Here is a 10934-nt window from a genome sequence, read left to right on the forward strand (position 1 = left end):
AAATGTCCCAGGTTCAAGCCCCGGTATCTCCAGCTATAAAGGACCAGGCAGGAGGTGATGGGAAAGACCTCCAGCTGAGTCCCTGGAGAGCTGCCAAGAGGGGCTGTGGCTCAGTGGCAGAGCCTCTGCTTGGCATGCAGAAGGTCCCAGGTTCAATCCCCGGCATCTCTAGTTAAAAAGGATCAGGCAGGAGGTAATGGGAAAGACCTCCGCCTGAGTCCCTAGAGAGCTGTAAAGAGGGGCTGTGGCTCAGTGGCAGAGCATCTGCTCAGCATGCAGAAGGTCCCAGGTTCAATCCCCGGCATCTCCAGTTCAAAAGGGCCAGGCAGGAGGGGATGGGAAAGACCTCTGGCCTGAGACCCTGGAGACCCGCTGCCAGTCTGAGTAGACAATACTGACCTTCAGGGACCCGGAGGATCTGGTGCAGCAAAAGAAAGCGTCACCCCAGCCAGAGGAGGGTCCACAGCCCCCACCAGGTCCCCCTCGAGTCACATGGTCCTTCCCCTCTGCCCACCCACTCCTCCCCAGTCTCCCGCACGTACCCACGGGCCCCTCGTGCGAGACGGTGCGCATGCTGAAGGAGAGCTCTTGCTGGGGGTTGTGCTGGAGCTCCTTCCGCTTGGAGAAGGCCTTGGCGATCATCTTGCTCTTCTTGATCCTCTTGGGCTCGTCGCTGCTCCGGCCGATCAGCCTGGAACAAGCAGGGGGGGGGGGGCGGGGGAGAGGCTGCCGGCGGGGCTGGAGAGACGCCCAGCAACCAGGAGAAGGGGGCCACCCTGGGGAGGCCCCGTCACCCCAGCCCTCGTGATCCGACATCCCACTTTCCCAAAACAGGACAACCTGCCCCCAGCCCCTGCCTACCTGCACCAGGTGCGCTTCCAGATGAGGAGTGTGGCTTTGGTCCACACCCAGGTGCTCATGGAAATGCCGGTCCCGAACATGGCGAAGAGGTTGATCTTCTCCACCAGGAGGCTGGGCCGGTTCTTGATCTCGCAGTCGGGGATCGGCTTGTTGGTCTGAGTCGCGATCGTCACGTTGGCCTCACAGCTGCGGAGGAGGGGAAGAGGAGAGAGCCGGGAGTGCTACTGGGGGGTTTTTTCGCGGGGGTGGGAGGAGGAGGTTTTAAGGTCGCGGATTTTTCTGCAAAGCAGGCGAGGGCCAGTTTGGTGTAGTGTTTAAGAGCGCGGACTCGAACCTGGGAGGACCGGGGATGATTCCCCACTCTTCCTCCATAGGCATCCAGCTGGATGACCTTGGGTCAGTCACAGTTCTCTCAGAGCTGTCTCAGCCCCAACTACCTCACAGGCAATGTTCCCTCTAAGCTGTGGAGTCTTGTGAGCAAAAATACTACTTTGTGAGCAACTGGCATTAAAGGTGTGAGCGAGCGATTTGGCTACTGCATGAACTAGTTTGCTCTGGAGCCATTCTTCCTGAGCTAGGACAAAAATCTGTGAGCTGGAGGCTAAAAAATTGCGAGCTAGCTCACACTAACTCAGCTTAGAGGGAACACTGCTCACAGGGTGTCTGTTGTGGAGAGGAGAAGAAGAAGAAGAAGAGGAGGAGGAGAAGGAGGAGATTGGATTTATACCCTGTCCTTCACTACCTGAAGGAGTCTCAGAGCGGCTCACAATCTCCTTTCCCTTCCCCTCCCCACGACAGACACCCTGTGAGGTCAGTGGAGCTGAGAGAGCTCTTTCGAGGACTACTCCTGAGAACAGCTCTGAGAGAACTTGGGACTGACCCAAGGTCACGCCAGCAGCTGCATGTGGAGGACTGGGGAATCAAACCCGGTTCTCCCAGATCTGAGTCCGCACTCCTAAACTACACCAAACTGGAGATTGTAAGCCACTCTGAGACTCCGACGGAAGGTAAGGTATAAATCTAACCCTTCTTCTTCTTCATATCATCCCTGCCTGATCCTTTTAGCTAGAGATGTCAGGGACTGAACCTTCTGCCTGCCAAGCGGCTGCTCTACTACTGAGCCAGGGTCCCTCCCTGGGAGGCTACCGCAGGTGGAAAGGGCAGGACTCCCCCCATTCTCGTACTTACAGGACGTACTCCCGGAAACTGCGCTCCCATTCTGCCTGGTTGAAGAAGTCGTAGAAGTGGCAGCCGAAGGTGATGAACACAAAACCGAAGGCCAGGAAGCCAAAGATTCCTGCAATGGATGGGAAAGGAAGTCGATTGAGCATTTTTGGCACAGCCCCCGGAGCGGAGGACCGCAACGGGCCCCTCGACAGGAGTCGGCTTGCAATACCCGGGAAGATACCAGCCCTGTTCACCGGCCACAGTGAACACACACACGTCCTGCACACGTACAGGCGTACACCTGTTCGTAAGAAACGGCCAAAGTGTGTTCCCTTTGCAAGTGAAACTGGGGACCAGCTCCTGGATAAATGTGGGGTTGGTATCACATGAACAAAAAGAAAGGAGGGAGGAAGAAAAAAAGGGAGAAGAAAAAAAGGGGGGGGGTTAGGGAAAAGAATCGCTCAATGCTTGTATATTAAAAAAGGCAAGTCTACAGCATATCCTAATTGTGCTTTCACACATGCTGAATAATCCATCTTCAGTCCCCTTTGGATTTTCCTGTATGGAATGGCAAAATCCACTTGTGTATAATGGCCTTTTGCGCACTCTTATTTTTGTTGCTTGTGTGGCTGTAACTGTGTCTTTTTTTCTTTCCCTTGTTTTGCTCCCTCTAGTGGTTGCTTTGATATACCATCACTGTATCTCTGGCTGATTTCCTTGCAATTTAAAGCACAGGCAACAGGCAAATAATCCAGGGACACAACGATGCTATATCGAAGTGACCACTAGAGGGTGCAAAACAGGAAAAGGGGGGGAAAGGACGCAGGTACACAAACAAAAATAAGAGTGCGGGAAAACCCATTCTCTAGAGTGAATGGAAAGCGGACTGAAAATGCATTATTCAGCATGTGTAAAAGGCACTTTGTGCGTCCACTGTAACTTTTGAACAGGGCTATTTTAACGACCCGCAAGCTGATAACTCTAAGCAAGCTTCTTTCCAGGCACCAGGAGGCAACACCTATCGAGTCACGCCATCAGTCCATCTACTCTGACTGGTAGCGAGTCTCTACGGTCTCAGGCATGGACCTCTCCCAATGCCTGCAGGCTGCACAAGGTTTCGAGGGCCCCTGCTTTAACCGGCGATGCCAGGGACTGAACCTTGGACCTTCGACAGAAAACCTCTGTGCCACATCCATAAACTGTGGGCCCTCCCAATGTCCTGTGGCTCGTGGCAGCCCTGGGCCAGGCCGGGCTACCGGTTTCCTCCTGATCCAAGTGGACCCTCGGGCCCGTCCTGGCCAATGCTCCCCCTAAGCTGTGGAGTCTTGTGAGCAAAAATTCTACTTTGTGAGTTGCTGGCATTAAAGTTGCGAGTGAGCAATTTGGCCGCTGCATAAATCAGTTTTCTCTGGAGCCCTCCTTCCCGAGCAAAGACAAAAATGTGTGAGCCGGAGGCTAAAAAACTGTGAGCTAGCTCGCACTATCTCAGCTTAGAGGGGACACTGGTCCTGGCTCAGCTCTCGGCTCTCCCACTCACCCAGCCGCAACATCGTCTCGTTGATCTTGCTGGCGGCTTTCTCACTCAGGAGGCCGGGGTGGTTGCTCTTGATGGAAAACAGGGTCATCACACCTGGAAAGAGGAGACACAGGTAACCCGTTTCTTCTCCCTCTCGCAAAATTCTAGAATCCGAGGGCATCCAATGAAGCTGACGGGCAGTAGGTTCAGGGCGGACAAAAGACTACTTTACAAAGAGAGTGATTAAAATGTGGAATTCGCTGCCAGACGATGTAGTCATGGCCACGGGAATAAACAGCTTTCAAAGGGAGATTAGACAGATGAATGAAGGATAAGCCTATCAAAGGTTACTACGATGAGAATTTCTGTATTATTTTTGTCTTAACTGGAATTTTGAAAGAATGTGTTTGTGATTGTGATTTTGTTTCTTGTTTATCTGTGTTTTTGTTTTTTGCTTTATTATGTGTGGGTTTTGTATTGATTGGGACACTGGTAATAATGAATTAGAAAGGTGTAAATGGGTTAATTAGGCTTATAGTTGGGTAATATCACTGGTCTGATCGAGGTGGGCTCTCCGTATTTTCCCACCGAGGTCTGCAGCCCCAACAGTTCTCGTCTTGTATACCAGAGAATGGGGGTGGGGGTCGCACAAGCAAAGAGGGACGTGAATCCCTCGAGCAGTGAATCCGGGTGTGCTGTTTTTGTCCCATAAAACTAAAAACGTCTCATCAGTATTCTAGGACTCATGGGAGAATAATCATTCAAATGTTTTGGCTGAAGAATCAGAAGTCAGACGGTCTCCTTCCGTATGCCCCGTGTGCTAAATATGGTCACTAGGCAGCCATCTGCTGGCTATGCCACCATTTGAGGCGGCCCGTCTGGCATCGATCGGACCCCCCGGGGCCTTTTCCCTCGTGGCTCCCCAAAGAGGTGAGGGGGCCACCCTTCTTGGACATCTTCAGGAGGCCCTGCAAGGCCTGCCTGTTTCCCAGGTCTTTCAAGGGGGTCTGAATGGCAGGCGGCTTTTAAGGGAGAAGAATGAGGAGGAGGAGGAGGAGAGGAGGAGATTGGATTTATACCCCACCCTTCACTACCCAAAGGAGTCCCAGAGCGGCTCACAAACTCCTTTCCCTTCCCCTCCCCACAACAGACACCCTGTGAGATAGGCGGGGCTGAGAGAGCTCTCTCAAGAACTGCTCCTGAGAGAACAGCTCCAAGACAACTTGTGACTGACCCAAGGTCACACCAGCAGCTGCTTGTGGAGAAGTGGGGAATCAAGCCCGGTTCTCCCAGATTAGAGTCCGCGCTCCTAGCCATTGAAGGGTCTGCATGGTGCTCTCTAGCCGTCGGGGGTGAGGCCATCCTGCTGGACTGAAGACCCACAACCAGTTTCGATCCAGAAATCTGAGGAGATTTGGCCTGGGCACCACCCAGCAGCTCTGCCCCATCAAGGTACTGGTGTGGAGACCGGCCACGGAGTGTCGTAGGGCTGGGGGGGGGGGCAGAGTGGTTGTGGCTGGCCGGCTGCTCTGAGTCTCTCAGAGGCCCCCTCTTGTGAGGTCCGAACAGCCCCCCCAGGAAGAGCTATGTCCCCCTCTTAAGAACATAAGACAAGCCCATGTTGGATCAGGCCAGTGGCCCACAGTGGCCAGAAACACCAGGTGCCCTCAGGAGGTCCAGCAGTGGGGCCAGGACACTAGAAGCCCTCCCACTGGACCCGTCCCCAGCCTTTCCCTCCCCCCCCCACCTCAGGTGGAGAAAGAAAACGAACGGAAGCAAGAGACTGAGGGGCCTCCCCTGTTCCCACCCCCACGCCCCCTTCCAGAAAACAACAGGCCCTGAACGCGCAGATCTGCAACAATACCGCCCCCCCGGCCCCCCAAGAAAGACTAACATGATAAGCATGTGCGTTGATGGACACGTGCCAGGAATGTTATGAAGTGTTTACTGCCTGAGTACATTTTTTAATATCACACCCCACTCCGCCGGCCCCGTGGAGCCAGACTACCCAAATCTTAAAAAAACAGATGCCCATAAATAATTGGGGCGTGGCTTACTCTATGGGCTGTGGACTGTGTATCTGGAAAAGATACTGCTTTGCCATCTCTTGGCATTAAAGCTTGACACTGAAGGCCTGGCGCCCCCTCGGCCAGTTTGCCAGCTGCCAGTGTGGTACAGGGTTTAGAGTTGGATGGACGTGGCCTGGGGGGGGGACTCAGGTTCGAATCCCCCCTCAGCTGTGAACCTCGCTAGGCGACCTTGAGCCAGCTGCCCTGTCTCAGCCTCACCTACCTCGCAGGGTTGTTGTGAGGATCAGATGGAGAAGGGTGGAGGGGAGACCATGTAAATTTCCCTGAGCACTTTGGAGAAAGGGCAGGATAAAAATGTGACCGGCAGACGGAAATGAGTCTTTATTTAAACTCTCCTGAAGCCTAGAGCCACAATTTACGGGCCCTTCCTGGTTGAAAGGATCCTCGGCTCCTCAGGGTTTCTGTCAGAGACACATCCTCTCTTTGGCAGTTACAATAAAAATGGGCTTTGAATAGGGAGACACTGTTTGTTCAGAGAGAATTTCATTGGCTAAATGTGGTGCCGGTACTGGCTGAGAAACAGCTCTCTCAGAAGAAGTAGCAGCAGATGTAGAAGTAGCAAAAGAAGCAGCAGCAGCAGAAGAAGAAGCAGGAAGCAGAAGCTGTAGAAGCAGCAGCAAAAGAAGCAAAAGCAGCAAAAGTAGAAGCAGCAGAAGAAGCAGCAGTAGAAGAAGCAGAAGCAGCAGCAGCGGAAGAAGCAGAAGCAGCAGTAGCAAAAGTAGAAGCAGCATCAGAAGTAGAAGCAGCAGCAGCAGAAGCAGCAAAAGTAGAAGCAGAAGCAGCAACAGAAGAAGCAGAAGAAGCAGCAGCAGAAGAAGTAGAAGCAGCAGCAGCAGCAACAGAAGAAGCAGAAGCAGTAGAAGTAGCAACAGAAGAAGAAGAAGCAGAAGAAGCAGCAGAAGTAGCAGCAGAAGAAGTAGAAGGAGAAGCAGCAGAAGCAGCAGAGGTAGTAGAAGCAGCAGCAGCAGAAGCAGAAGAAGGAGTTGGTTTTATACCCCACTCTTCACTACCCGAAGGAGTCTCAGAGAGGCTTACAGTCGCCTTCCCCTCCTCTCCCCACAACAGACACCCTGTCAGGTAGGTGGGGCTGAGAGAGCTCTGAGAGAACTGTGACTGACCCAAGGCCACCCAGCTGCCTTCATGTGGAGGAGGAGCAGGGAATGAAACCCGGTTCTCCACACTGGCTCTCAAGCTGGGACCATCTCTGAACACTGAAGTTGCTCCCGAGAAGATTGATTTGGACGATGCTTCTCAGCTTTCGAACTGTGCCTTAATCAAAAGGAGGTTTGGCTACGCAGGGGTCTATATACTTGACACATCAAGAATATTTGCAGATTGTTATTCTCACAGTCAGCTGTTTCCTGGAAGATCTCTTCTGTCGTTTTAAATGTGGAATCTGGAAGCTGACTCATGTGCAAGTACATGACACAAACACAGAGAGGTGTGTGCTGTCTCTCTCTCTCTCTCTTTTTTGCAAAGCAGACCTCTGGAGAAAGCCAGCAGCGCTTTCTCTGTACCTGAAGTTACTGCCCGCGGGTGCCTTGTTTGTTCTTCTGTAAGGATGGACTGTAATCGGGGAGAATGCGACCATACCTCGCCATAGAACTTACGCCTGGTCGTTTCCAAGACGCACAACATGTGGCATTTTATCTACCATGGGGAAAAACAGAACCCTGGCAAGAGGGAAATGGAATAAGAAAATCCAAGGGGAAAGAACCCCACCTCTGATCAAGAAATAGCCTCCCACGATCAACACCAGACCGATGGGGGCCAGCACGAAACCTGCCCGATAGTGGTAGTTCTTGTAGCCCACGAAACAGATGCCGCTGACGGAGTCTCCGTCCACCTGGGAAGGGCACAGAAAGAGAGAGAGAATCAGGAAGTTGGTCCGTACCGCACCAAAATAAGCCCCTACGGAACCAGTCCTGCCCTCCCCCTTCCCTTGGATACGTCCCAATTCTTTGTCTTCCTACCGTTCCAGTCCCAGAGGGCAGAAGGGTCACGTTACAAATACTTCCAGCTTTTATTTTTAAACTTTTTTGGTTCCCTTCCTCCTTCCTTGTTCCCTTTTGCAAACTCGGCTACCCAGTTTGCTTTATCAAGGAGGTGAACGGGACATAAGAACATAAGAGAACATAAGAACATAAGAGATGCCAATGTTGGATCAGGCCAAAGGCCCATCCAGTCCAACACTCTGTATCCCACAGTGGCCAGAAATACCAGTGCCATCAGGAGGTCCACCAGTGGGGCCAGGACATTAGAAGCCCTCCCACTGTTGACCCCCCCCAAGCACCAAGATGACAGAGCATCACTTGCCCCAGAGTCCCTATCTATACCTTGTGGCTAATAGCCACTGATGGACCTCTGCTCCATATGCTTATCTAATTCCCTTTTGAAGCCGTCCATGCTTGTAGCACCCACCACTTCCTGTGGCAGTGAATTCCAAGTGTTAATCACTCTTTGGGTGAAGAAGGACGTCCTCCTTTTTAAGGTGTGGTGCCCAGAACTGCACACAGTATTCCAAATGAGGTCTCACCATTGATTTATATAGGGGCATTATTATATTGGCTGATCTGTTTTCAATACCCTTCCTAATAATCCCCAGCATAGCATTGGCCTTCTTTATTGCAGTCACACACTGTCTCGACATTTTCAGTGAGTTATCCACTACAACTCCAAGATCTCTCTCTTGCTCAGTCTCTGCCAGTTCAGACCCCATCAATGTGTATTTATATTTAGGATTTTTGGCTCCAATGTGCATCACCTTGCACTTGGCCACATTGAACCCCATTTGCCATGTTGACGCCCACTCGCCCATCCTTGACAGATCCCCTTGGAGTGCCTCACAATCCTCACTGGTTTTCACCACCCTGAACAACTTTGTATCATCCGCAAATTTAGCCACTTCACTGCTTACTCCCATCTCCAAATCATTAATGAACAAGTTAAAAAGCAGTGGACCAAGTACTGATCCCTGCGGTACCCCACTGCTTACCACCCTCCACTGAGAAAATTGCCCACCTACACTCACTCTCTGTTTTCTATGAACTAGCCAGTTTTTGATCCATAAAAGGACTTGTCCTTCTATCCCATGATTTTTGAGCTTACTTAGGAGCCTTTGATGAGGAACTTTATCAAAAGCTTTCTGGAAGTCAAGGTAAATAATATCTATTGGATCCCCCTTGTCCACATGTTTGTTCACCCCCTCAAAGAACACTAACAGGTTAGTGAGACAAGATCTTCCCTTACAGAAACCGTGCTGAGTCTGCCTCAATAGGTTTTGTTCATCTATGTGCCTACTAATTCTTTCCTTAATAATGGTTTCCACCAATTTACCCAGTATCGACGTCAGACTGACTGGCCTGTAATTTCCCGGATCTCCTCTGGAACCCTTTTTAAAGATGGGAGTGACATTAGCTACCTTCCAATCCTCAGGAATGGAGGCAGATTTTAAGGAAAGATTACATATCTTTGTCAGGAGATCTACAAGTTCACATTTGAGTTCTTTCAGAACTCTCGGATGTATGCCATCTGGGCCTGGTGATTTTTCAGTTTTTAAGTTGTCTATCAGTTTTAGGACCTCCTCTCTTGTCACCTCAATCTGACTCAGGTCTTTCAACACCCCTCCTGAAATCAGTGGTTCTGGAGTGGGCAAGCACTTCTCATCTTCCACAGTGAAGACGGAGGCAAAAAATGCATTTAGCTTCTCAGCCATTTCCCTATCATCCTTCAATACTCCTTTTACCCCTTGGTCGTCCAAGGGCCCCACTGCCTCCCTGGCTGGTTTCCTGCTTCTAATGTATTTGAAGAAAGTTTTATTGTTGGTTTTTACGTTTTTTGCTATATGCTCCTCATATTCCCTTTTTGCCTGCCTGACCACAGACTTGCATTTTATTTGCCATAGCCTGTGTTCCGTTTTATCAGCCTCACTGTGACTAGCTTTCCACCGCTTAAAGGAATCCTTTTTACCTTTTACAGCTTCCACAGAGAAGCACAGAGAAGGAAACTTTAATCCTTTCCTCTGTGGGAAAAGCCACATTTGCCCCTGCAGGGGAAAGGTACATTCGTACGTGCCATCAAGTGGTAATTGATTTAGGGTGACCCCAGCAAGGGGCTTTCGGGGCAAGTGAGAAGCAGAGGTGGTTTGCCATTGCCTTCCTCTGCAGAGCCTTCCTTGGCGGTCTCCCCTCTCCAAGTACTGACCCCGCTTAGCCTTCTACTGAATCAGACCCTTGGTCCACCAATATCAGGAGCAGCTCTCCAGGGTCTCAGGCAGGGGTCTTTCTCATCACCTCCTGCCTGGTCCCTTTTAACTGGCGATGCTGAGAATTGAACCTGGGACCTTCTGTGTGATGTTCTGACACTGAGCCACAGCACAAAGGGGAATGAAGAATATGGGAAGGAAGGGGTTGAAGGAAATAAGAACATCAGAAGAGCCCTGCTGGATCAGACCAGCGAGGGTCCATCTAGTCCAGCCTCCTGTCTGAGAGAGCGGCCAACCAGTTCCTCTTGAGGGCCAGCAACAGGTTGCCCTCCATCACCATGGCTAGGCTTATCCTCCATGCATCTAACTAATCCCCCTTTTAAAGCTATTTCTTCCTGTGGCCATCACTACGTCCTCTGGCAGCGAATTCCACATTTTAATCCCTCTCTGTGTAAAGTAGTGTTTCCTTTTCTCCGTCACAAACCTACTGCCCGTCAGCTTCACTGGATGCTCTTGAGTTCTAGTCTTTTGGGGGAGGGAGAAAAAATTCTCTATGTCAACCCTCTCCACCTCATGCATAGTTTTATAAACCTCTATCCCATCCAGTGTTCCCTCTAAGCTGAGTCAGTGTGAGCTAGCTCACAATTTTTTAGCCTCCGGCTCACCCATTTTTGTCCTAGCTCAGGGAGGAGGGCTCCAGAGCAAACTGATTTATGCAGTAACCAAATCGCTCGCTCACAACTTAAATGCCAGCAGCTCACAGAGTAGAATTTTTGCTCACAAGACTGCGCAGCTTAGAGGGAACATTGCTTCCCCCCCCAGCTGTCTCTTTTCTAAAGTGAAAAGTCCCCGACACTTCAGCCTTTCGTCACAGCGAAGGGGCTCCAACCCCCTCACCATCTTGGTTGCTTGGCGGGTCACGAAGACCAGTTGCCGTGGCTACACTGCCACCATGGGGGGACCTTGGGAAGATAGGTTCCAGGGACACTTCGCGCGCAGAGGGGCCTGCACTAGAGTAAGGCAGCCAGAATATTGTGGAGAGAGGACCACCTGCCTTTTCTCTCTGCCCCCTAGGGGAGACAGGCGGCCCCGTCCG

The 10934-nt window shown here is 51.2% G+C and overlaps 1 protein-coding gene and 1 non-coding gene across 2 annotated transcripts in view; one reads left to right on the plus strand and one right to left on the minus strand.

Annotated features, from left to right (window-relative positions):
• Positions 1-10934, minus strand: part of SMO (smoothened, frizzled class receptor) — a gene marked incomplete at its 5' end in the record, with an annotated part of 29963 nt that overhangs the window by 3567 nt on the left and 15462 nt on the right. The window contains 5 exons of the mRNA XM_015420860.1: positions 543-691; positions 862-1047; positions 2050-2158; positions 3566-3658; positions 7357-7503. Of these exons, the coding sequence (XP_015276346.1) occupies positions 543-691; positions 862-1047; positions 2050-2158; positions 3566-3658; positions 7357-7503 (684 nt within the window). The remainder of the gene's footprint in view (positions 1-542; positions 692-861; positions 1048-2049; positions 2159-3565; positions 3659-7356; positions 7504-10934) is intronic.
• TRNAA-AGC lies at positions 239-310 on the plus strand. The gene has a single exon. It is a non-coding gene; the product is annotated as a tRNA-Ala (tRNA).

The sequence above is a fragment of the Gekko japonicus genome, unplaced genomic scaffold (assembly GCF_001447785.1).
Source record: "Gekko japonicus isolate JY-2015 unplaced genomic scaffold, Gekko_japonicus_V1.1 scaffold2223, whole genome shotgun sequence".
Lineage (NCBI taxonomy): Eukaryota > Metazoa > Chordata > Lepidosauria > Squamata > Gekkonidae > Gekko > Gekko japonicus.